The sequence below is a fragment of the Pimephales promelas genome, chromosome 14, assembly GCF_988280905.1.
Source record: "Pimephales promelas chromosome 14, fPimPro1.hap1.1, whole genome shotgun sequence".
Lineage (NCBI taxonomy): Eukaryota > Metazoa > Chordata > Actinopteri > Cypriniformes > Leuciscidae > Pimephales > Pimephales promelas.
In genome coordinates this window covers 29438624-29466459 of record NC_142782.1, presented here as the reverse complement: position 1 = coordinate 29466459, position 27836 = coordinate 29438624, and the positions used below count along the sequence as shown (strand labels likewise).

The 27836-nt window shown below is 36.9% G+C and overlaps 1 protein-coding gene across 4 annotated transcripts; it reads right to left on the bottom strand.

The window, feature by feature from the left end:
* Window positions 1-52: 52 nt before the first annotated feature.
* Window positions 53-26222, bottom strand: rapgef1a (Rap guanine nucleotide exchange factor (GEF) 1a). 4 transcript variants are annotated; one of them, XM_039664810.2, is made up of 25 exons: window positions 26043-26222; window positions 21377-21522; window positions 21084-21262; window positions 20795-20951; window positions 20563-20651; window positions 20303-20455; window positions 16758-16878; window positions 15721-15901; window positions 15256-15639; window positions 12238-12434; window positions 10550-10714; window positions 8161-8253; window positions 6318-6394; window positions 6060-6165; window positions 5390-5465; window positions 4903-4987; window positions 4730-4822; window positions 3719-3904; window positions 3546-3630; window positions 3378-3472; window positions 2718-2796; window positions 2520-2621; window positions 2341-2438; window positions 1824-1952; window positions 53-1602 (listed from the first exon to the last, which is right to left on the bottom strand). In XM_039664810.2, the coding sequence occupies exons 1-25, from the start codon at window positions 26068-26070 to the stop codon at window positions 1452-1454; spliced, it is 3255 nt and encodes a 1084-aa protein (XP_039520744.2). In that variant the 5' UTR covers window positions 26071-26222; the 3' UTR covers window positions 53-1451. The 4 variants fall into 4 exon arrangements, with proteins under 4 accessions (XP_039520744.2, XP_039520752.2, XP_088975936.1 ...); XM_039664818.2 differs by lacking the exon at window positions 8161-8253 and having other exon boundaries at window positions 26043-26221; XM_089119810.1 differs by lacking the exon at window positions 10550-10714 and having other exon boundaries at window positions 26043-26221.
* Window positions 26223-27836: the final 1614 nt, after the last annotated feature.

The following is a 27836-nucleotide window of genomic DNA, read 5'->3' as shown; positions in this document are numbered from 1 at the left end:
TCTCTCTCTCTCTCTCTCTCTCACACACACACACACACAGCAAAGACATTGATGATATGTATATTATTTTTACCAGGTTTCACAGGGTTATGTGTACAGAGGTACATGTCAGTTGTATTTTATATGCAACTGAATCATCATCATCATGTTCAAACAGTTTGATTGTGGTCTGGGGTCTTCAGAACTGAGAAAACGAGTCCAATTTGCAGGTAAGAACAGGTTTCCCCCGAAAGCGTTGTTGAGGGGGTTCAGGCTCATTTGCATGTCCACTTAAAAACTGTAACCCAACAGCTTTTAATCTTTGTTTCCCTCAATCAACTTCAAAGTGCACATTTGATCACATCTCACAACAACAGAGTAAATCTCTCTGTAAATTTCCATGTAAAATCCTTTTAAAAAACAAAAGGAAAACTGCATTATATAAAATAAAATCACACTGACACCACTTCATGAACAGCTTCAAGCACTTGATAGTAGGTCTTTGATCACTGCAATGGCTCTCAGAGGGAGATCTACAGAAATATGGTTATTTTGTACCATACTGGTGTGCAAAGTGAAAAATATTTATATGTACCAGACATACAGCTGTAACACAACTCCTAAAATCTTTCTTGCAAGATCTTGTAATACAAAGTGTATGGTTTATCTATGCACATACATTTACAAATAAATAACAAGCAGCTTTAACAAAACAATTAGTTTCCCTGATTATTAGCAATTAATTGTAATTGGAAGACAACTGATTTCAAATAGGCCTCAAATTACAGTAATGTTTTTTTGCAACTCTATGCACGTTAAACTGTTTGAGGAATGTTAGAGAGTTCAGTGAATTTCAGTGAAGTCCAAAAAAAGCTTTAAAGCAGATACTGTTAATCTGTCAGAATAAGCAACAAAATCCTGATGGAGCTATTAATAACTCTGGCTGTGTGTCCTCATCGTGACCCATTATCATACATGCTTAAAGCTGTTCAATCCAGCAGCTAAACGTACAGCAATCCCCCTAAATCTAAAGAGTCTCTATGTGCATTTGTTACGTACAAAATAAATAAATAAGAACATCAGTCGTCAAGGAACTTCAACATCCAAAGTGCCCGTTGAGGCATCGTGGTATTGGTTGTTTGTCCAGTTTGCACCGCAAACATCCAGATGGGGAGACCGTACCGGAATATCACCGTAAATCCCAGGATACGACCGTAAACCCCGTAATCTCATGTATCACGTTTTCCGTCTTTGCGCTCGGCACTGTTCCACGTTTCAAATTTACACACAGGTTCAGACGCAGTGCAATTACAAAATAAAATCTAATCATTTAAAAAAAAAAAGTTTATGTAAACTGTAACAGAAATACAGTATCGTTTTCAGTCTCGTAGCTGCCATTACAGTAACTTCTGATTGCTGTGTCTTGCAACTTCGTTCGGAGGGTAAGGAGTTTGTTCATCTAGCCGAGCGAGCTATGTCTTTTCCTCTCGTTCTGTTTTCCGGCGAGTGATGTTGCGAGGCTTGATCTTCAAAGAAAGCTCCCACAATGCCTCCTCAGCTAGATGGTCACTGAAGTCGTTGAAGAAGGAGACGATATCGTCGTTGTGTTTGAGGTCATAGTGCCTGGAAGAAAGAGAAGTACAAGTCACACAAAATGCTGATAAAAAAAGTTGTTTTTTTTCTATCCCATCCTTATTAAGAGACATTTTTTTTTTTTGTCGGTTAACGCCAAGAACCAATAATGCCAATATGATCCAAAACAGTTCCAGTAGATTTTTTACTTTGTTGAATATTTTGTTTTCACTCTGATTATGGAAGTTAAACAGATTGCGAATGATACTCACACTTGCTGGAAGCGCCTCATGGTGTCCAGGATATTGAACTGCTGCCAGCGTTTGGAAAAGTTTATCTTTCCTTTAATGAGGTCTGGATTCCCAAGATGCACAAACGTTAAGTCCTGGAGGATGAGACCTCTGCATTTTGAGAAAAAAATAGGGAAGTTATACACAAAATATGACCTTTTAATTACAATAAATATGTGTATCTTTTCTTTAAAGTCAACAATTCTTGTTTTTATGGAATATTGCAGTATTTATTATAAATGATTTACAGTATCTGTGCACATCATTATTTAAAAAGAAATTCATGCGTCTTAATCTTTAATCAAAATAACTTCCTCTCCCTCTTGCAGCGACACATTTACTGTCTCTCATGAGATTGACCAATAGCAAACCACGGACAAAATCAACATTTTTTCTTGTTTGAGAAGCCATTTTACGTGGCCATACATCAAAATAAGGAAAGAAAAGACTATCGCAACTTCCATTTCATGGCAACTTTAAATGCTTAACATGTCCTTACAGATACGGTATGCATGGAGGCTCCACATCCGCCAAAGCTGCTCTGTACGCCCGGAAGGAGGAGGAACTGTCAATTAAAGTGCAATATTCCTCCAAACCCTGTAAAGATAACATAAGCTACTATTAAGATCGTCTGAAAACCAAAATAAAAGAGACAGTGATGGCATGGATGTGGTTTACCTCGGATGTTTGCTTCTGCCATTCCAGTCTTCTGATAGGCGCTGAATCCAACGCTGATAATATTGCCAAGTAGGAGTTGAAGTTATTGAGTTTTCTTAAGTGCTAGAATACAAAAGGACATGTGTTAAAGTGATTTTGTAATAAATAAATCAAGCCAATTTAGTTTAGTTAAGAGGAATAATTTAAATTTGTTTGTACCTTCATAATTTTGATGAACTTTAGAAGTAGTTTTTCCCGGTCCTGGGCTTTCTCCTGGAGTATTATTAAGGACCGAACCCTTAAACAAAAAAGAGAGAAAAATACATATAATGTACTGTATACTCATTTACACATCCATTTTTTTCTCTCCATCAACATCAATTTTAAGTAGAAACCTATTAATCAACCAAGAAATCGTGTATCATTTGGGTAAGTGTTCACCATTTATTTTTCTCTAGTTTATTTTAAATGGTCCTGCGGAGACCAATTAATTTGTAGACAAACGAATATAGATGTATATAATGGAAACAGTGTCTAAATGGGCAGTTCTCGCAGGTTAAGCTGTAATATGGACCATAAGCTATTTTTCTTATAGGCTACACACTGTTAGTTGACAATCACATTTACTTACAGGAGTGAGTCTCGAAATGTCCCGTTCACACAGCAACTTTGTATGAATGTACAACTGGAGTCAAGCCCGTACTCTCTTACCAATGACCAAAGTAATTTCAAACATGGAGATATCTATAACACTGAATAGTTTTAGCACTTTTGACACGACGACATACTTTTGCTGTGTGAACGTGGCCTTAAACTAGTGACGTTTCTTTTCTTAAACGTTGATGGTTTTAAGCTATCTTGAGAATCAAAGCATCCTACCAGTATGACATGTTGTTGAAGTGCTCTGTAAACTGGGTCAGATTGGGGCTTTTTTCCTCATTCTGTTCCTTTGCCCAAAGTAACACCTCTGGGATCTGCAGACAGATAAAAGACGTGTTGGAAAACTCCCGGTAGGAGGTGTGACGAATGACATTAGAGAAGCTGTACCTCTATTTTATAAAACAGCTTGGCATCAAGGAGAGTCAGCTGGTCTGCGATCTCATGGCTACGGAAGTCATGCAGAGTGCCGGGCCTGGTAATAAATAGTCAAAACTTAATTAAATTCACTCTTTCGATTTTTAAAAGAAACACTGAAAGAACATGATTGAGGTGAGCATTACCTGGCAGCCACACCTCGCGCAGCCAGTGTTTTGAGGGAATTAGTGTACTGCAGTAACTTCTTCTGCTGGACTTTATCTAGGATGTTCTTGCGCAGAACACGGGCCAGGGTGAGCTCTCCCTTACACAACAGACTGAACACAAGCTCCATGAGCTGCTTCAGGATGTCTTCTGTCAGCTCCACCAAACTGATGACACACAAAAAAGGGTCTTCATTCAAATAAAGATTCATAAGCAACAACAAAACTTTCATAAGTCAACATGAAACAGCAAATAACTACTAGCTTACTGGGCACAATATATTAGAATTTTTTTTAACATTTGAGTGTTTATGTTTGCTTAATTTTTGTCAAATGTTTACATTTATATATTTTTTAGACAAGTAAATAGTGAGGAGTAACTGCATCAGTGCCTTCAGATATCCAAGATGTCCTCATCTTTCTGGCTTCAATTTCTTTTTTTGATGAAAACATTCCAGGACTTTCTCCATATGATGGACTTCATTGGGAACCAAACGGTTCAAGGTCCAAGTGAGAGTTTGAGTGCAGCTTCAAAACGATGAATAAGGGTCTTATCTAGGACCCTTCGAGTCATGACTCGAAAAAAGATTTTGTTCATTTTGATGAACGAGTTTTAACATGAGTCACAAACGCTCATCACAGAACAGAGCAAGGCGAGCATTTGTGCTTATAAAACTTAAACTTTTTTATTTATTTTTGAAGTGATCGATGGTTTCGCTAGACAAGACTCTTATTCATCGCCTGGTGTCGTTTAAAGCCCTTTGAAGCTGCACTGAAACTCTCATTTGGACCTTGAACCGTTTGGTTCCCATTGAAGTTCATTATATGCAGAAAATCCTGGAATGTTTTCATCAAAAACCTTCATTTCTTTTCGACCGAAGACAGAAAGACATGGAAATCTTGGATGACATGGGGGTGAGTAAATTATCAGCAAAAGTTTTTTTAAAAAGTGAACTACTCCTTTAAATGTGTATCTGATGTCCCATAGCTCACCAAAGCTCGTCCACAACGCGCACCAGCACGAAGAAGGTGTTTTTACTAGATCGTTGTTTGACGATATCAGAGCTGAGAGAAAATCTGGTAAATGTGTTCAGAGTTAAGGTTAATAAGAATAAAAAGGGAAGAAATGCAAAGCTTTAAAGATTTACCACCATAAGAAAGGATATCTATAGCTGAGCTTTTTAATGAGGTCCTCTGGGGTTAGAAATGTTCGGTATGTGGTCAGGAATGCTTCACAGTATAAAACTCGATCTGCAAAAGAGAACACAAGATCCGTTCATTTAATGAAAATTTTAGGTCAAGATTTGAGAATGTGAACTATAGTAAATAAATACAATACAGTAAAAACAGTAATATATTTTAAAATGTAATTTATTCATGTGACGGCAAAGCTGAATTCAGTCTTCAGTGTCACATGATCCTTAAGATATCATTCTAATATGATGATTTATTGTTTAAAAACAGTTCTAATCAATTGAAAATGGTTCAATTTTTATGGAAACTATTTTCTTTGACGAATTGTAACATTATAAAAGCATTTACTGTTAAATTTGATCTTTTCAAAGTGTTCAACCTGATTAAAAGTATAAGCTTTTTAAAAAATATTGAACACAAAATAACTGACTACCCCAAATTAGAAGGGATTACACTTACCTTTGCGATCTGTTTCGGTGGCATGAACTAATAAAATATCGCCTGATCCAGCTCTGACATCAGGCCCGTCATCGTTCTGAGAAATACAGATTAGGATTATGCGGTTTTCAACAAGCAGGTCAAAGTTAGAGCTTTTCATGTAATCAGCTCCTAAATTGAACTTCTTGGAGGGATGTGCAAAATAATATTTTCAAAATCTACTAGTCAGTGGTTCAGTGACTAGAGTTGCTCTTTAGGAAGCCCTATATAATTAGGGTCAACTGACCCCAATTAGAAACATGTTGAGATGTCTGGATGTTTCATTTCAAGGCATGTTCTTGTGCTCAAAGACAAACTGGAACAAGATAAAGCAAGCCAGCTCATTATAGTCATACATTTCCTGTCTTATGAGCATGAGTAGTCCACTTATTATCTTATGTATTCTTTCAGGGGAGATGCACTCTGCAGTAGGTCTGACCTTACAGTGTGAACAACAGTATTTCACATGCACTTCAGTGCTGGGGTTCACCACAGCAGCACTGCAGAGGCTTTGAGTCATAGGCAGAGGGCAGCAGAGAGCACAATAATACTCAACTATCATTACAACTAATGCAAATCAAGTTATAAACTTGTAAAACTTGACATTTCTGTACACGTGCAGTAGATGCAACACCTTGCACACGAGTTTTACCTCTTGCTTTAGTGTTAAGCGAGACATGATCTCATCATGGTCAATCAGGGCGAGCTCGTCCACCTCTTCTGAGGTCAAATCTGAGTCAACACACTTCTGCTTCCAGCTGTGGATGAGAGGATGGATAGGTAGTCAAAAAGTCCAAAAGATGGAAGGCAATTGCATTTTTATGGTGGGAGACAAAACGTCTGAATTGTTTCAAAAGATGAACAACTAAAGAGAGGATACAAGCATTCCTTTAAATCAAATGAAAGTTACCCCTCTCTGTCGGCCGGATCTTTACTGTTTTCTGACTCTGAGTCCTGGAGTGAGTCCTCGGCACCACAAGAAGAGTCCTGGGAATGACAGAAAAAATAATTCAAGGCCTATCACTGCATCCATACAACGGGGGGGGGGGGGGGGGGGGGGGGGGACGAGATAACTTAATAAGATGCAAAATAAAGAGAAAAGTACAATGTGATAGTTCTGCATTTCACAAAACATTTAACACAAGATTGGGGCATATTGATGACACATTACAATATAGTGAAGTCAATATCACTGTAATAACTGTATTTTTTAATGCTATATGCTCATCAAGACTGCATTTATTTGATCAAAAATACATTAAAAACACTCTTATTTGAAAATATTCTTACAATGTAAAATAACTTGTCTATTTGAATACATATTTAAAATTCATTCCTGTGAAGGTAAAGCTGAATTTTCACCATTATTACTCAGTATTCAGTGTCGCATGATCCTGCAGAAATCATCCTAATATGCTGATTTGCTGCTCAAGAAATATTTCTTATTATTATTATTACTGTTGAAAGTATTATGTTCTTAATAATTTTGTGATAACTATTTTCAGGATTCTTTGACGAATATAACATTTAAAAGATCAGCATTTATTTAAAAATACACATTTTCTGGAACAATGTAAAAGACTTTACTGTCATTTTTGATCAACTTAATGCATGCTTGCTGAATACAAGTATTCATTTATTTGTTTAACATTACTGACCCAACACATGTAAAATGTAAAAAATAAATAAAATACTTGTATATATAAATACACATACATACATCAAAATAAATATTTTTTTTTCAAAGCAGCTTTACAGAAAGTTTCTTAGTACCCACAACAGGCATGATGTGATTATTAAACATGAGGTTAGATAAATCATTTGTGCTAAGCTGTTCATTTATAATCAAACACAAATCATAACTGAAGAAAATATACTTACAGTATTTGTGACTTTACATCACATTTTTTATCTGTACATATTAGATATTTTTTCCACAGAATATCCACAAATGCAAACACCAAAATATTGCACTGAAATTACCGCATTTTACCAATTAATGATTTATTTATTTTTTTGGTTGTTTGTACAATTCATTTAATTTATTTCCCCTTTCAGAGAATGTTGAAAATATGGTGCTAATAGATTTGGAGTAAGATTTTTACAAATTTTTTTTAAGTCACGCCATAATTCAAGGCCAATGTCAAATTACATATCGCAGAAATGTAATGCTGATGCAACTAACATTATAACTTCGCTTTCTGTAACATTGGGCGTCCTACTTCGGGATGAATCTTATGATCTGTTAAGAGTTTTCATAACTACTGCTTATATTGCAGCTTTTATTTTTGAAAAGCACACAATCATCAAATCAACAATTCCTCTTTTCAGTTCTTGAATTCAATCAGAGTAACTAAATTTCACAACAACGTCTGCATACAAAGTCTTCTAAAAACTATTGGGCTTTTTTTGCTTCTTTTTTTTTGTCCATACTGCACAGTCACAAAAAATACATTCTCTACATTTAAAATCTAACAATATAGAGCAGAACCAATGAAATTTTACTGTGGACAGGGCCCACAGCACAGTGCAGAATTGACAATCATGGCTGGTTAAGACGAAACTCAGCTTAACATGCAAGAGATTTCTTGTCTGTTGCTTTTGGACACTTGTGTCTTGGCAGCAAGTGTAATGCAAAACTCACAATTAACCAGTTGCATGATGCAAAGCCAAGCATTACAGTCACAAACAGCACAAGCGCAGCATGAAGGAACCAGCATGTCGGCTGCCACCGCTGACATGCTGTTACTTACTCCATTGGAGAGAGTCACATCTCCATTGGCTTGGTTGGATGAATACAGATTGACGTATTCACCCTCCCCACCTTCATCATTAGCACTTTCGCTCTACAGGAAAACAAGAGGGAGGACAGCACAAGCATTGGCAGGCGTCAAGGTGAGTAAAGGTGTGGTTTGGAGCAGATCCTCACAAGGCTGAAGAACAGCTGAAATAAACTTTCAGAGGGAGCCACTATTGTTTTGGTGCACCTAAAATCAAAGGACACTTAGTAGCAAAGCATGATAGGTGCCTGGAAACTTGGCAAGAGGCTGCGCATTAAGAGTGATATTACTATATGAAGTTGAAGACGTCAAAAGTTCAATATACGATCACATTGATTCATAACTATCAAAATAAACTATTCTTCCACCAAATAATATCGTTTATAAACCTAACACAATGTCTAAACTGGAAGCAAGCTACATTCATCATGCAATAAAACTCAAATGCTGCCTATATATTACAAGTGTATTGACGTCAGACTCTTGAGCCGACAGCTTCATCAATTATGATGCGAGCCGTCCAGTTTCCTGTCACAACAAACTACAGGCTTCCAATGTTGAGTCCACTAGAATAAATATTTTCTCGAACAATTTGGTGTAGATTACAATTTCATTTAGTTTGTTTTAATGCAATTCAATTTGATTCCATTTAATTAAATTCGATTCCATTTATTTCAATTCCATTATTGCAGTAGTTACTCGTTATGTTATTTTAAATACATGCTAAAAATCTATTTACTTGTTTTAATTATTTACTGTATTTTATTTTTATTATTATGATTTTTTTTTATTCTAAACTGTTTTAATTATTCTGATTTCTTTTGATTATTTTAATTTCTTCCATGTAAAGCACTTTGAATTGCCACTGTGAATGAAATGTGCTATATAAATAAACTTGACTTGCCAAACTTGCCTACTTTAGCATTTAACAAGCACATTTTTTAAGCATTATATGTATTGTTTTCAAACATTTCATACATGTTCTTTTAACTACTTAGTTTGAATATCCATATTTTGTTATTCATTTCACTGATGCATAATAATTTTATCATTATGTACGAATACACTGCAGGCTCACTCTCGCTCGTATCCAAGGTAAATCACCAACACTATCATCCCTCACAAGTGCTTTGTTTAACTGAATACATCACAATAAGCTAAAACGCATGCGCAGGATACTTAACTTCATGAACAAGTGCGCGCCCGAGTCCGTGTTGCTTTCACATTCACGCGAACCACGGCCCGGTTCGGAAGCAACTGAACTCAGACCACCTACTCCAGGCAGTCTCGGTTTCGGTACCCCAGTGTGCACCCGGGTCCCATGACAGCGTTCACATTAGCGATTTTTTTAATGCAAACCGTGCCCCGAACTAAACTGCCAGAGTGAAAGCCACCTTAATTTTTTTCAGAGCTTTCTCTCTCTCTCTATATAATAAAAAAGAAATAGTACACAAAGACCCAGCTATCAACCTTGAAACAGATCACCTATATTTAGTAGTCACTTTTCCAATAAGAGGTATTCCTGTCATTCAGCTGAGGATACAGCTCAGCAGACAACATCATAACAGGCAACTCAGTCACCTAACAGCTGGAAACCCAACGGGTCCCTGCGGGATAACACGTGTTTAACCTCAGCTTTTCCGCCGGTCACAGTTGCAGGACCCCCGTGAGGTACATGCCTTTGACTCTTTCGATCTTTAGATCACCCCCACTGAAGACTAGAGGTGTGGGACCCTAACAAGGCAGTGCCACCATTAATTGAGGCTGTGAACTATTCATTGCCTACAGGCTACAGCACCTGTGATTCATGTGAGCTACTATGAACATGTTTCCTCTTGTAGCCGCAGGCACACACGCATACACAGAGTCAATAATTAGACAATCAGCAGTGTACTGTGTGCATGTTCGTGCTACTCCTCAGCATGTGAAGATGAATTGAAAAACTACAGAATCATAACTGCAGTGCTTGCAAGGCTGTGCCACAGAATTAAACCTCTACAATTGGCTTTATGCACAGTTCTTCCTGAACTTAAGCCAGCTCCTTTGTTTCCTGTCTGCCATTATTGGACAAATTGATTCAGGTGTGCCTGACCTCAGTAGTCACGGCAACAATAATCAGACACACCTGAATTAATCAAGCTTGGCCAATAATGGCAGAAAGAAAACAAAGGAGCTGGCTTAAGTTCAGGAAGTAGTGCAGCTGTGCATAAAGCCAATTGGTTCCTAAAACATCAACACTAGTCTTTCGCTGCATTGCAAGCATTGCTGTTTCTTTAATATTAAGAAGATATTAAAGACTTTATTAGTTACAAAAAGACAAGGAAAACGTGTTAGAGGCCAGCGAAAGGCAGCCGGGACTCACCGTAGTGACAGGCAGGGAGCCCTGGCGGTTCAGAGAGGAGTTAGAAGCGGAAAGGCTGAGAGCGGTTTCTGTCTCACCAGGGCCAGGCCCGGACGCACACTGCTGCAGCTGACATGACAGAGAGGAGGAAGAGGAGGAGGAAGGAGACGCAGAGTGTGAGGAAGCCTAAGAGGGCAGAGAAAAGTGGAGGAAGGAAGAGAAAAAAGGCCAGAGATTCATGCACAGTGTAGATTTCTGAGCAGATGTGAGCTGAATGGAAAAATAGACCTTAGTAACGAGTAGAAATGTGATATTAAAATATGGCGCAAATAAAATGTTTTAAAACATGGTTTGTGAAAATTAGACGTGACCTAAGACCTTAAAGTCCTATCTGGAAGCTATTTTTATCAACTCAGACTAAAAGTCTACTGTGCAGCAGGAAAGAGCATCGTTATGTGAAACAATTGACTAGTAGTAGTGAAGTTGTAAAATATTGAGAGACAAAGGTTTCTACTTTTTGCCTGGTAACTGCTTGTGCTTGCTAATCAGAGCGTGGGAACAAAAACAGGAAATTACTAAGACCAAAACCACAAATAAATGGCTAAACTTGTGCATAATATAGATACTAGCACTTGAGGGTACTTTATACCTGAGCTCAAAGCTCTAAGCAACACACCTTGGTGAATCCTTCTGCTCAGTCACGTTGAATGAGAGAAAAAACAGTGGAAACTGAGTCAAATGAAATGAGGTAGATGGGTTAGCAAGACAAGAATGAGAACAAAAGCACAAGACACATTAAAACAGTTGTTTTCCTTCCTTTAAAGGGCAGTTTGGAAGCCATGAAAATCATGTACTATACATATACATATATATATATACAGTATATAGAGCGAGAGAGAGAATTTGACCCAATTTATATAACCATATAAAAAAAGTCTCCCTTGAGGCGCACTTATAAACGTACAAGTAACAATATTATATAAACTTGATAAAAAAAATGTTTGCCACAAAACATTCATGTCCATTCTCTAACCCCTGAATTTAACAGCCATTTCTGTAGTGCCTTCAAGACTTCGATGTAAATTCCCTCTTTACATGTGAAAGTAGATAGTGTCTCGCTGCCTCTTTTCAAGTTTTCAAATCTTCCGGTAGGTCCTGTACACATTTTATAATTTTTGACATAAAAACATCCCATCCTTCAAAAACAACCTTTTTATAAAACTGCATTGCAGGATCAAAAAAACTAAAATTTTTGTTCTGAAATGGATCACAAAAATGAGCAGGGACCTTGTTAAAAATAAGCTTCAGTCGATTGTTTCTAACGTTTGAACGCTAAAAAAAAGAGCGGCAGGTGTTACACACAGCCAGAAACAGTGCAAGATTTGAAGGAAGTTACTACATTTGTGTTGTTCCTCTCAGGCTTTAGCTGAATAAACATCAGACGTGTTCACACAACACACAATGAGGAAATAGATGACGCTGATCGCCTTAGGCGACACTTGAACTTCACTTAGACCAACAGAGAATGAATACACTTGAATACTAAGCCATAAGCAACTTGATACAAGTAATACTCTGACGTTATGGGAAACATAATGCCACTACCATTGTGATTAACGGTGACTGTCAGTAGGAAGGAAAACATTGCATAGACATCTAGCTAGGGTGAAAATGAGTACAGCATGTGTGGGCAGTGATCTAGCTCTCACCAGTTGTCTCTGTTTGGGTGGCAGCGCTGGTGGAGGGAGGGTCTCGTCACTGCTGCTGAACGAGTCGCTGAGGCCATACACTTCCTGAAAGCGCTTCCTATTGCGCTGCTCATAAATGCTCTCGCTCTGCGGCGTCTGGTAGAAGACGGAAGGCATCGGCTCAGAATAGTCCTCCATAAACTGCATGTACTTCAGGACTGCGGGTAGACGAGGCAAAAGGTACATAGGTTACATTCACACGCAGGCCTGGCAGGTGCTAAACACAAGCACATGCATTAATAGCCAAGAGTTAGGATGCCAAGAGGCTCTGAGATCGTGAGAAGCTGAGAGAGTGCGACACTTCACACTTGACCTCACGAGTCATTCATGGTGTGTGTTCAGCATTCTGTTTATATTCTGAAGTTAATCGGAATTTGGCCATATTGTAGTATGTGTTATGTAAATGAATACTGTGGGGATATTCAAATTAAATGACCCATCATACCATTGATCTGCTCTACCAAACTTGGATGTCTTTTTTCCAGTAATAAAGTAGTTTTGATTGATACTGTGAAGGAGCTTTGGTACAATCTGTATTGTGAAAAGCGCTATATAAATATATTTGACTTGACTTGATGATTATCAATATTCTGATAACTAGAATGAACCTGGATAAAACAGTAGGCATATGCATGTATCGAAATAGTCTTAAAATAAGACTCAGCATATTAGAATGATTTCTGAAGGATCATGTGACACTGAAAGTAATGATGCTGAAAATGCAGCTTTGTCATTACACATTTATTCACATAGAAAACAGTTATTTAAAATTGTATTTCACAACATTACTTTTTTTATTAAATAAATGCAACCATATTGAGCATAAGATACTTCTTTTAAAACATATAAAAAATCTTACTAAAGGTAGTGTATATACTGTATATATAAACTATTTATTTAAAGTATTTGATTAATCGTAATATTACTATACTAAAACTACTTTAATATTAATTTTGAAATGTAATTATTTTTACCTATATTTATTTATATTTAAATTTATTTTTAAATAAATATGCAGATGGACAAAAGCATCTTGGCTAATATTTTTTAATACATACCGTAGTGACAGAATATGACAGCTACAAAAAGGCTTAAACACAAATTGGACATAAACAGTCACTGTAATTTAAATCAATTTTAAAAGGGAAAATTTCTATCCTTTGTGTGGACTCACATAAACTCTTGTGTCAAGTCATGCGGTTCATGCGTGGATTATGACATGATTCAAAAACCCCTCCTCTAGTCTCCAAACAAGAGTCTTCTAGCAAGAACTCATTTCCTGCCGTCTTGGGTGAGGCCTTGAACTGTATTCAGTCAGAGATTTCTTCAACAAAGACATTATTCCATCCGACCTCAAACTTAAGGTGACATCACTGTTTCCCAACCCCGACCCAACACTAAGAGGCTTTACAGAGAAAAACGAGTGAAAAACTGGCTTTGCCATATTGCGTCATACATTGCACACATTACACAAGGAATTAGTGACCTGTGAAAACGGCTTAGTCTGAAGAAAAACAAAAAAGCTAGGGCTCAAACTACTTCAAAATGTTGTTTTAAAGTCGGCATGAAAAGAAAAATCATGCTATTTTCTAAATCCATGTTTGTGATTGATCCAACTGCGCATATGGTTCATCTTTTTATTTTTTTTACCTAATAATTTCTTTTTGCTGATATATGCCAGACTTCACCAATCAATTTGTCCAAAAACCCCACCCCAGCTACAATCGGCTACAGGCTTGCATTCATATCCTCCTCCATCCAATCAACAACTGATATTTATTTAGGACCAAGTGTGACCAAATGTACAACACAACACGAAAGAAAAGATCTCGACTTTGAAATTTTGATACTACCTGGAATAAACTACTACAAAAGATAATTGCAAATTTTATCACACAATTCCGACTTTATAACTAGCAATTGCGAGAAAATCCAGTAATCAGAACAGTGAGATATAAACTAGCAATTGGGTAAAAAAAAGAGGCAAATAGCTTAGTGGCGGAAACAAGCTTCCTTATGAAAAACCCCTTCATTTTTCAATGAAGGGAATATTTTTTCCTTTAAAACATTTGATTTCTTTTGTTCTTTCCAGCACCTTCAGAAATTTGTTTTCCACCTCAATCAAATGAAATATTTTATGTGTCAGTCAGTTTAGTTTATACATATTTTAAATGAGGTTTACAATTTATGCAACCCTTTTTGCTACCTTTTTGCTGATTTGGCCTTTGTTTTGGACAGGACTCCAGAGAATTGACAGGAAGCAAAGAGGGAGAATAGAAGGAGATGTGCAGTGTTGTAGTACTCGAGACTCGGACTCGTCTCGGACTCGGTCTCGAGACCATATTTTAATGGTCTTGGTCTTGTCATGGACTCGTGTCCATTTGGACTCGGAATTTACTCGTACTCCAACATTTTTTTTTTAGGACTCGGAATTATTCCCGAGTCCACTCGAGTTCAATTAAAAATATTTTTCATGATTATTAATGTACGTTAATAAAATATTTCTTTAAATTGATTGACACGCCCAGTGATTGGTGATTTTCTAGTGCGCAACTGCGCATGACAAATTGTAATAAAATTACTTTTAACACCATCTACTATGTGGCCTTTTTACCCTAAACTGATCATATTTTTTAAACTCTAAATAAATTCAGTAAAAAAAAAAAAAAAAAAAAGGATTTCTCTAAGTAAATAAAAGTAAATTAGGTAATCAACCCTCACTGGTCTCGGTCTCGACTCGGACTCGACCGTCTCTGGTCTCGGACTCGGACTCGACTCTCTATGGAATCGGTCTTGACTCGGACTCGACTCTCTCTGGTCTCAGTGTCGACTCGAGTGAGGTGGTCTCGACTACAACACTGGAGATGTGATTGGTAAAGGACCAAAATACCAGACGCATCTGCGCTACATGTCAGAGCGATTCCACAACCCAGTGATTTGCTACCCTCCCAACAGCACATCTGAAATCCTCATACTCACTATGCCGACTCTTCTTCTCCGGCAGGGGTGGAGGGCTCTGAGGGATCTGTGAGTTCTCAGCGGGGCCGAAGGTTCCCATGAATTCTCCAGGGTTTGAGGGTGGCATCGAAGCGAAGAGGGGGAAGGGTGGGGTCTGCATGTCCTCATCTGGAACATTGTCATATTGAGAGTACAGTCGTTCCACCTGAGGCAGAGGGGGTCGCCGTTCCTTCTTCGGGAGAGCGGGTGGCATCGACTGAAACTGAACAGGGGAGGAGGATGATTCGTGGTGAGACTCGGGAAGCGGGCTCAGACAACCCCCTGTGTGTGCAGGAGGGATCTGGTCAATGCTCGACAGGTCCTGATGCAGGAAGTCATAGTCAGGGTCGTAGCTCTCTGCTGTGTCTAAGCAAGCGAGGGGACAAGATAAAACTCCATCAGTATATTTAAACCACTCAGATTTTCAATCATGATTTAAACACTCACCTAAAGTCTCACAGCTGGTGTTACGAGAGCACTGACCACTGTCCTGCTCCAAAGAGGACAGCTGTTCATCTGACCTGCTCAATACGCCGATGCTGCCACATGGGGACAGTCGTGGCGATTCCCCTCCATAGGAGTGACTACCTCCTGAAAAACGCCTTTGTAAGGCATCTGCCTCATATTCCTTAAGTTGAAAATAAGAACAGTTAACCTTAAGATACAGTCAAACATTAAATATTCCCGACTGAATATTCATTTAACCATTTTTTTTTCAATACAACAAAAAAGAGGATATTTTGAATTGTTTCAGTGCCTTTTATATTGATGAAATGAAAGTTATTGGAGTCCAATGTTGTTTTAGAGCCAAGTGAACAAAGTAGTTTTAAAACATTATTCAAAATATCTTATTTGTTTTACAGATTATTAGGGCATGTAAATGACAAATTTTCATTTTTGGGTAGGAAGTCATCCAAGCTACGGACATGAACCAAGTGACCTTTCATTTCATTGCATTGATTTTCTATTAGATTTGAAATTTAAAATATATATATAATAATTGTGATGTCTCTATGACATTTAAATTTGTGATTTTGTACTATTCCAGTGAAAAACTCAAATTAAACAAAAAATAATAAATGAAATAAAAATATTTTTATTATAAATTAAATTATTTTTAACGTTTTTAAATTGTATTTAGTAAGATTAGTAGGAGTAAGGCTAGTCTGGAACAGATGTTGGTTGATAATTATTTTTTTTAGATTTTTAGAAGACAACATTTAGAAGTGCAATGTTGTTTTAGACCCCAATGACTTTAATTTTATGTCCTTTGACTTTTTTTTGAGCTCCACAGATGGCATTAGGATGTGTAATTGACAGAATTGTAATTTTTTTGGTGAACATTTGCTTTAAAAGTTGTCCTTGCTACTGACAACTGAGTGATCATTCATTGCACAAAACTTCAGATTCATTTTACTAAAAGAACACATTTGGGACATTTCACATAAGTAGGTTGGAGCAACAAGGGAACACCAAAATCTCACCTGTCGAAAGATACCAATAGGAAGACTTGATCCACTTGTGGTGCGACTCATTGGCGCAACCACAGCAATCCTCGTGGGAGACGGTGCTGACTGACGCTTCTTTGGGGGGAGAGCCGGTGGACTGCAAAGGGAGAGTTTGTTTAGCCAATGCTAGTGTCAAACAGATGAACTATAGTCATATTGAAAAGTCCCATTCAAGCTGTCAATCAAGAAACCTACAGACACATTCTGGGCTATGAAAGTCTCCAACCAATCCCAAGCAACCAGGAACATTTTTGCAAAGCGACAGTGGAATCCAGCTCTGGAACCACAAACCGCAACTTTATAAATCAGCCATTCAGTCAGTCTGGTTAGTTCCTCTGTCGCCCTAAAACAGCTGCTAACAGTGATGTGATACAGAAGAGCAACTAGCAGAAGAACTGACTCATAGTGAATGTAGAGTATGTCTGGCTGACATTTACAAATAGCGATTAGCTGCTGATTAACCAGTCTTAACATGCCAGGTCAGACAGATTTTATTAAAGTATTAAATTGCTTCACCAGACGAGAGGCTTGAAAGGGGATTACATAAGGTTCTCACTATGAAAGGAAACTATAAAACACCTGGAAGATCTGTCGTAGTCCTAACATGGTCATTTATTTTAACAGTCTGACTGATGTAAACTAACACAGGGCTGCTGGTAAAGGGATGAGACACCTCGGCCAGGAGCCGAATGTCTGTTGGCCATAAAAGCATCTACATGCCATTTCAGTGAGCTAACTGTGCTTCTGGGATATTAGATACTGCAACGACAACTGAAAACACACAATAGCGATTTTCATTATTAATCGGGTTGTTGAACTATGCATGAACTACTTCATCAGAGACGTTGCTTGTAGTCATGAAAGAATAAGGTTTCATTTGTTAATATTAGTTATCTACCTTAGTAAAAAATACACCAACAATGAACAAATCTACAGCATTTAATATTTGTCTATATAATATAAAAATTCCAGTAGTCAATCAATACTACCAATTTCAATACCACAGTTATATTCAATAGCTACTAAAATGCTAGTGAACAATCTTCTTTATATAAGTTATTAAAGTTGTTATTAAACAATATCAAATTAAATTAATAATGTGTTATTTCTCAATGAAGTAAACATTGCATCTAGATTACTAATTAATAATTCAAGTGAACAAACTATAGTTCTTTGCTGTCTTATTAATATTATAGGGTAAGTTCAGCCATAAATGACAATTATGTCATTAATTACTCACTCTCATGTCGTTCCAAACCGGTGAGAATTTAATTATTTAATTACTAATTAAGGATGTCACATGGATTATTTTTTAATGTCTTTACTACCTTTCTGGAGCTTGAAAGAGGTAACTAACCCTCTAACAAATTAATATTTTATGGGGGGAAAAAAAAGTATGAACATTCTGCTAAACATCTGCTTTTGTGTATCAGGTTTGGAATGGCACAAAGATGAGTAAATGGCAAATTCTGACAGAATTTTCAGTTTTGTGTGAATTAACCCTTTTAAATACCAAGCTGACTTTAAATTATAGACAAAGTTCAGTGAACAGACCAGTTGGTAGGCTAAACTAAAAGCTCATCTATCAGAGACACAGACTTGTTGGAAGGCTGGAAACTCGCCCAAAAGATGGAAATGCCAGCAAATAATTCAGAGTACAAAGCGAACTCTCTTTATTGCCAGGAGCACAACTTAATCCTCTACTGTCTAGACTTGGTATCAGAATATCCCTTCTTGCACCCTCTCTTTCAGTCAGCAGAGGAGAGCTGACACTGTTATAGGGGAAACTCCACCCAAAAAATAAAATTCTGTCATCATTTACTCACCCTCAAGTTGTTGCAAACCTGTATGAGTTTCTTTCTTCTGCTGAACACAAAGGAAGATATTTTAAAGAACGATTGGAACCAAACAATTGTTTGGTATCATTGACTTCCATAGTAGAAAAAAAAAATATGTTCTTCTAAATATCTTCCTTTGTGTTCAGCATAAAAAAGAAACTCATACAGGTTTGCAACAACTTAAATGATGACAGAATTTTCAGGTAACGCTTCCTTTTACAGTCCAGTTACCCATGTAAATACTATGTACTTATTTTAGTAACTACAATTACTGGGTAATAACTAGTACTAACCCTGAACCAACCCCTAAACCTACCCCTGTTCCATGTACTTACCTTATATTAGCCAGTACTTTCTAGGTAAGTACACTATAAGTACTGTACTGTAAAAAGAAGCGTTACCAATTTTCATTTTGGGGTGGAGTATCCCTTTAAGACCATTTCTCAGAAAACAGCCCATATGTCAAAGACTTCTGCTAGAGGAAGCCGAGGCTTTACTGCTGCACCATACCAAGACCTGAATTCTCAAGAATGCCACTATTTATATCTCTCTTTCACACCTTTTCATTTAGGCTTCCCGCAAACCGTGATGGGTCTGTGCAATCATCTGTAGCTAAACCCAGCGCTTAACACATACACAGCATGCTGTTGCAAACCATATCACCTGTGGTACCTAGATGTTTACAGAATGTAATCTAGATAAGATGGCACTGCAAGATAACACAGCTCATTTCCTCTTATAAACTGCTCGCCTTGTGCAGTTATACCTTTTGTATAAACACACTTATGTCTGTTTCAATCCATGAAACTTTAGCTCTGTGATAAAGCACACAGCAGGGCCTGACCTATTCTGTTGTATTTTCTATTCATTTTCAACAGGGTTTGCAATTTTTTCAATCCTAAAATTTGGGAACTACATTTAAAACCCTGATGTGTGATGTTATAATACTGTAGTGATACATTTTAAACAAAAAATGAGTTTGTAATATAACAAGAAGAAGAATATCCTGGCATCGCGCTGATTCGTGCAGGCTCGACAAACGCAATGTAGCTTTTGCTCGAGCTACACCGCAACTTGCTGCAAAAAGTAGTTAGCTACTGGAAAAGCTACACTGTTTAAAAAGCAACTGAGCTACTGCCAAGCACGTGAAAAATGTAATTAAGTTAGTAGAGTCGCTACTTGTAGTTAACTACTCCCCAACACTGGAAATAATCCCAAAAAAAGCACAAACACAGCGGAGGGTGACGCTAACAGACAGCAGCGGCAATCCAGCTGTCACTCAAGTGGCCACGCCCTTAATTATGCAGAACTTTAAGGCTTAATATAATTTAATCGGATGACTTGTAAAAAAATTCACCCCCCTCACAGTCGTCAGTAAGGGCAAAATTAGCGATATAGACCAAAACAACTATTTGCCACCAGGCTGTAAACATGCTTTTTTCTGCTGTGAAGTTAGGCATTTTAACATGAGGGAGATACAGATTTGACTCACTTTTGCAGCCAGCCTCAAGTGGCCAGTCGATGAATTGCAGTTTAATTAATTTCCGTGTTGGTTTCAAGAGAGACGGGGAGGTTGCCGCTTGGTTTTGACCCATATATATATGACCCATAAATATATACACATAGCTGAACACATTTCTCAGGCAATGAAGATTAACGTTTGACTAAGCAAAGCTTTCATACCAATGTTCAGGCACTTTGAGTCCAGGTAGAGGGGGTTTAGGAGGGGCCATCTCCTCATCAGGGACATCATTTGGGGTCTCTGTGGCCTCGGCTGGGGTAGGGGTCTCATTCAAGACGGTTTCCTTCGACTCAGAGGTGGGGGGCTCTGGGACACTGCCATAATAAAGTGTTAAAAAACGAATGACATACTTCAACATCAGCCACCTCGCTTCTAAAGAATTTCATAAGGCATGTTCTTTCACAAAAAGCTCTTCATTTACCGCTTTGGACTGGTGACAGGAGGCAGGGTTTTGACGGGTGTCGTAGGGGAGGGGTGCTCCTGCTTCTCAATGGCAACTTTAACCAGCTCCTACAGGAAACCACAGGCAAAGTCATCTTTACACACAAGAACAAAACCCATGTCTAAATACAGCTGGAATATGGGTGAAGAGTAGATGGAGATGTCAACAGACTGAAAACAAGCCCTGACAGAGTTCTGTTGAACATCAATACCTTCACACCATCCAGCACTGCTTTGATCACAGTGGTGACAGTTGAAACTATTTCTTTATCTTCCAAATTCACCCCTTCCAGCATCACTTGGTCCGACCAGCGAATCAGGTTTGCAAGACTTTGATAGAGTCGACTGAGACAGGAGGACACTCTTGAACTGCAGATGGACAGAGCGGGAAGTAAAATAAACACGTATAAGTATGACTGTAGAAAAAGCATGTTTTTTTTAAAGCTGAACAATAAACTTTGTTCAAGATGCTTAAACTTAAGATACTTTGAACATTTTTACCTGCTCAGTGTCTTGCCATCAAGTTGTACCAAGCTCATGATGGCCTCCAAAACTTTGCTAGCAGAACCAGGAAGCATTTCCAAGACCTTCTTGTCCACCGCCATCTTGTCGATAATAGTCTTGAAATACCGCAAAGCGCTGACCACTTCTTTCTCATGCTCCTCTAATCGATTCAGACTCTAAACGTGGAAAAGAATGTCGACAAACCATCAATGTGCTTATTTGCTTTCAAACTGCCTGTGTTTTCAGAAAAAAAGCTTTGTTTATATGACGATAGTAACTTTTCCTTGTACCTTGGTCACAGTCTTTTCTGGGGACTTCACGGGTTGCTCTGGTGGTGGTTTGGACTTTTTGTTTGATGGCGTTCTCTTGATTTTGGGAGAATGGAATTTGTCCTTTAATTTCATTGTAAAGGATGTCAAGTGGGAACGCTGGGATTCTGAAGGAAAACAAAACCATTATTATTAGGACAATTAGTGCATTTCCTCATGGTTATTAAAATATAAACCAGTTTTTTGTAAAAATGTAATAAATATATATTGTTTCACACCTTTATCATAATATAAAGTGACATTTCACGCTACATGATGTCGCCCAGACAAAAGCAATGTTTTTATAGTATTGTTACAATATTATATAAAATATAAATATTTTGAATTAGCTTTTACCTTTTAATTTTACTTAAGTTTTAGTCATTCTGTTATACGTTATGTTTGATTAGTTTTAATTAGCTTTCATTTATTTATATTTTAGGTTTAGTTTTAGTATTTCGGTACTTCATTATTTTTTTGCCAATTTATATTTTATTTTTAATTAACATTTTAATTTATTTTTTAATTTGCTTTATTTCATTTAACAAAAACTATTTTAGTAGCTTTCAGGTCCAATACGCTATGAGACATTAACCATATTCTGTACCTTGCGAATTCATGCAAAAAGAGATTTTTGACTTTTGGGTTTTGTGTACAGTGAAATCCTCTTTGACTACAAACTGAATTTGTCACAGTGGGTCTCACCGCTCTCTTAGAGCGCGTCGCTCTGGAACGAATTCTGGTGATGACACTATTGTGCAGGGCACAAAGCCATTTAGGGGCAATTTATCCTCACACACATTAGAGGAATGAAGTGCTTGGGGTTTGCGAAGGCGCTCTGTGAAGTTTCAACCTATACGACGCAGATTCTTTTTTGTCAAAGCCAGAAAGAGTCTGACAAGTGAGTTTAATGGAGTTTTGTCAGGAGCATGTTCAACTCATGTGGATCCTAGCTTTGAAAGTAGAGTAGATTATCTCCCAAGTATTTAGGAGGCATAAGGAAAACAACCACATTTCAAAGATAGAAGTTTTTCTTTCTATTGAAAAGACAGGATCAAACAGTTTGCCACTTTTAAAGGAATAGCTAGTTCACCCAAAAATATAAAACTCAAATGTCGAAACACAATGAAGATCTTTTTTGATGAAATCTGAGAGAAATTTTCTGAAGAGACTCGAATGCTTTATGATGAACAGATTTATTTTAGGTTTTTTATTCACATTTAAAGGTGTAGTTCACTTTTTAGAAAAAAACTTTTGCTGATAATTTACTCACCCCCATGTCATCCAAGATGTCCATGTCTTTCTTTCTTCAGTTGAAAAGAAATTAATGTTTTTTAAGAAAACATTCCAGGTTTTTTCTCAATATAATTGACCTCACTGGGCACCAAACGGTTCAAGGTCCAAATGAGAATTTCAGTGCAGCTTCAATGGGATTTAAACGACACCAGACGATGAATAACAACGCATGCTAGCGAAACGATCGGACACATAAAAAATAAATTAAAAAGTTTAAGTTTTATAAGCACAAATGCTCGCCTTGCTCTGTTCTGTGATGCGCGTTTGTGACTCTCCTGTTCGGAATCGTTCATCAAAATGAACGAATCTTTTTTCGAGTCATTTGGTTTCGAGTCATCGAAAAAAGATTAGTTAATTTTGATGAACGAGTTCGAACTGGAACTTTTTTGTTTATTTTTTAAATGACTGATCTTTTCGCTAGACAAGACCCTTATTCATCGTCTGAAATCGTTTAAAGCCCTGCACTGAAACACACTCTTTTGGACCTTGAACCGTTTGGTTCCCAATGAAGTCCATTATATGGAGAAAAATCCTGGAATGTTTTCCTCAAAAACCATAATCTCTTTTCGACTGAAGAAAGAAAGACATGGATATCTTGGATGACATGGGGGTGAGTAAATTATCAGCAAAAGTTTTTTTATAAGTGAACTACTCCTTTAAAATTTGATCAGTGAACATAAACAGAAGCTCAACCGAACCTTCTAGACACGCAAGAACAAACCTCACTGGTTCTTGCAGAAGCTCAGTTGTGCTGCGTAACACAAGAATGAACCTCATTGGTTCTCGCACGACAAGCGAACACGTTTGAGCTTCCGTTAACCACAACTGGTGATGTGAGATGATCAATGTTTAAATTTGCTAATCAGATGCAGCTTGAGCAAAAAGGACATTCTCATTCCTCCTTAAACAATCAAAAATTTGGAACTGATTCCTCATCAAACTATTTTATTTTTAGGACTGTTTTCCTTACATAAAAAGATTGTAAAATTAACAATAAAATTTGTTATTTCCCTATCAGCCAAAAACAAAAAGAGATAAGGCTAACAGCAGTAAAATAATCTGAAACGGTTACTGAAAGATATTTAATGAGTTTAAAAATTGCGCAGGACTGGAATTACCCAGAGGGATGTTAGTCGTATCGGTCACATCTCACAGTAACATGAGAGCCAACTTGCGGAATGACTGTCTAAGAAAATGCGGTGCTCTGCTAATAAAAACAAGGGAAACCAATAAGATGTGCTTCAGCCTTTAGAGGATGTGATCTTTCCATCTGCTTCTTCCTCCTCACGTAGTGAGAGAAGTGACATCTACTAATTCATATCCTCTTTTTCGGCATATCCTCTTCTGAAACAGAGTAGTCGACCACAACCTCTGAACATATTTTATTCTTTAACGCAGAATGAACCATGCTCAAACTCTGGCCACATCTTAACCTGAAGTTTCAACTACCAAACACGGTGGCTGGGTTTCAAATATCGGTAACACTTCACAATATGGTTCATTAGTTAACATAGTTAACTACCTAACCTTAGTTAACATGAACTAACAATGAACAATACTTCTTAAGCATTTATTAATCTTAGTTAATATTAATTTTAACATTTACTAATACATTATTAAAATCAAAGGTTGTGTTAGTGTTACTGCAAATATCAATGCACAAAGCTTCATACAGTAAAATATTCTAGTAAAACCTGTTTTTAGATTTGTACTGTAATTTTTGCATTGATTTTGGTTTGGTCTTTTTGCTTTTATCTTACAAAGCAATCACTCTAAACAGATTTGTGCAAAGTTGCAATTCACAACAGTTCTATAGCCTATTTAAATTATAAAAAAGGAAAGATGAAGATGAAAATATTGTCAGCATGACCTGATAAACTTTAAAGGAGCAATGAAACTTCCCCTTTCAGTTTCTTATTCTTACTGAAACAAAATAAATGCAAACATATCTACCAGCTAAAAAAAGTACAGTTCAAGAGATAGGGCTATGTCTGAAACCTGAAGACATTGTGCCAACATCCTCCTACGCAAACCAGAGTCTACATTAGTGTGTCATTTAGAGATGAACAACTAAACTTCTGACAAGAAGAGCACCACTTACCCACAAGTGATTCAAATTTCTCTGAACCCTCACAGAAAGGAAGTGACAATGCTGCAACCTCACAGGCTAGTTAACAGATATATTGCCTTATTCATAAAAACAGCCAGTCACTGAACGCAAAAACACTGAACTTTCGTTTAACAGAACAATTTTACACACCACTATCTTATCTAGCAAGCCTAACATGAATTAAGTGAGTAAAATCTTTCCAAACCAGGTAATTAAGGAAGTGACAATTGATATAGACCATAAAAGTAAATTACAATTATTCCCCAAGCACAAAAAACAAACACATAAATATCATGCAAACCACAGGTAAATCCATTAAATATAAGAGCGTTGATGCACTGGAAATATGTATTTCATCTCAGTGCATACTGTGAATCGTGTATAACAATACATTGAAAAATGTCTATGAATAATATAGAAAATGCCATAGTAAATAACTCAAACTTCTCTAAAACCTCTGAGAAAGGAAGTGGCATTGGTTGTTATGTTACCTGTCTACTTAACAATATTCAAAATAGTCACACACACACACACACACACACACACACACAAAGTAAAAATACTCAAGTTAACACAGTATAGAATCTAATAACCAGAGGGAATGTCACTGTCTATCTAGCTGTGTGATTGTATAGCCTATAAACTGTCTGTCTATCTATCAGACTGTCATTTGCCACAAGCTCATATAAACAATAGGAGCTTTTATACAACATAAATGAGAAAGTTCGGGTTTTTCTTTTAAATAATAATCAGTATACTTAAATCTACAGACTAGTCAATTTTGTGCACAACAGATTCAGCACACACACACAAAAAAACAGAAAAGGTCAGACAGCAAAACAAAAACAACTGTAACAAAAACTCTACATAGATAACCAATGCTACATAACACAAACTACATCTTATAAATAAACAGTAAATACGAGAAATATGAAAACGAAAAGTCTGATAGCTAGCTAAAGTAAACAACAGCGCTGAGGACCTCCGTCCACACCCAAATACAGCTGTCTGAGACGAACTCGTAGAGACATTTTTACCATATCCTTTTAGAAATGTATTTAATGACCTAAATATATAATACAGGTCATTTATATTAAGTATTTTGCTATTAAAAATAAAATAAAGATAAGATGCACTGATCCTGTCAGTGGCCTTGAACCCTCGTCTGACGCTAATGCTAACGCGGCTAACTGAAGTTCATCTACACATTATTAATAAATGTAAACAAATGTAAACACTCACCTTGCTTACTGTCTATTTTTCCAGACATTTTGGTGACAGTAAGTGAGCTGGTCACGGTTAACAATCTAAAGATGTTCGTTTCTCGCCGTTATTCCAGCATCTTAAGGAGACAGACCGGTCGGTATGGTCCTGGTCTGTGTGTGTGTTTGGCTCTGCCTCCTCCATCCACACAGTCACACACACACACACCCAAACACTCACACAGACAGGCCAGCAGTAGAGGATGATGGTGAGTGGAAGTGTGTGATTTCTGCAGTAATGTCGCCGCCATATGGAGAGAATAAATCATTGAGGGCATGCAGAATTGTAGGCAAAAGTGAAAAGTTATATATTATAGGCCTATTATATTATATTATATTATATTATATTATATTATATTATATTATATTATATTATATTATATTATATTATATTATATTATATTATATTATCATATAACATAATATTATATCATATTAATTTTGAGGAAATGTATTAATATAATATTATTACAATTCTGAGGAATATAATAAGATCAAACTCCAGAAAAAAAATGTTATTGTTCAGAGCTTGCTTTTTCACAGATTAAGATACTTAATGGAGCTTTAGGATGTTATTTTGTTTCTCATAAATTTCTTTACAGGAAAAATAAACACTAATGAGTCAATTGTTGACATAGGAATTCTATAGAGCTATGATGATAATGATGCTGATGATTATTTACAGCCCTTTTCATAGGAACTCGGAGCTCCTTACATAGAAGGTGGGAATCTCCTCAACCACAACATTGTGCAACAAACATCCACCTGGATGATGCGACAGTAGCCATAGTGCACCAGAAATCCCATATATATATATATATATATATATATATATAATGACCACAGCGAGTCAGAACCTCTCTCTCTCTCTCTCTCTCTCTCTCTCTCTCTCTCTCTCTCTCTCTCTCTCTCTCTATATATATATATATATATATATATATATATGAAGAGTTCAGATGCAAAAGCCTCTAAATGCCATTTGAAATTTTCAATTTGATTTTTTTTTATCAAACTTGTATATTTTATTTCATTAATTTCACTTAAATAACAATTAATAGGTAATTATTATTGCCATTTAAGTGAAATTACTGAACTTAAATATACAAGTTTGATAAAAATCATCATTAAAGAAGAAAATTTCAAATGGCATTTAGAGGCTTTTGCATCTGAACTCTTCATATATATATTATGACCACAGAGAGTCAGAACCTCAGTTTAACGTCTCATCTGTATGTAGTCTATAGACAAAATGTGTCTCACTGTACTGGGTGTTAGGACCCACACAGACTCCTGCTAGCCTAACTAACACCTCTTTAGCAATAGTTTTTCCATGAGTCTCCCATCCAAGTACTGACCAGGCTCAACCCTGCTAAGCTGCAGTGGTAAACCAGTGTTGGGCTACTAGGGTGATAGATGAATGAGAACATAACTCAGAATCAGGTCATTTAAATCTTCAGTTAATTGGTAATAATTAACTGAAATTAATTACTTGGGGACTTTTTGTTTTGAGATGCACGGAGACTGTATCCTTTTTTTATTTGCTGTATAAGAAATCAGCTGGGAAATCATAAGAAGATATATTAAGATATATAATTTGTGACTTGTATTTCCTATTGATAGAGAATAGTTGTATATGTTGTAACTTCAGTCTGTAGCCAGCAGAGGACGCACCTTAACCACATCTGAACTCTCTGTCACTCAACTCAAATAATGACATCATCAGTATCATATTCATATATCATGTGGACACAGAACCTGAAGGAACATGAACTTA

What these genes read in the sequence shown, in the direction of transcription:
- rapgef1a (XM_039664810.2), bottom strand. Translation starts at nt 26,070, where the DNA reads ATGTCTGGAAAAATAGACAGTAAGCAAG. An exon ending in CACCGAAACAGATCGCAAAG is followed by an intron (nt 4,988 to 5,389) that starts GTAAGTGTAATC and finishes TCTCTTTTGCAG; the next exon opens with ATCGAGTTTTATACTGTGAA. An exon ending in AGCTGTTTTATAAAATAGAG is followed by an intron (nt 3,473 to 3,545) that starts GTACAGCTTCTC and finishes ATCTGTCTGCAG; the next exon opens with ATCCCAGAGGTGTTACTTTG.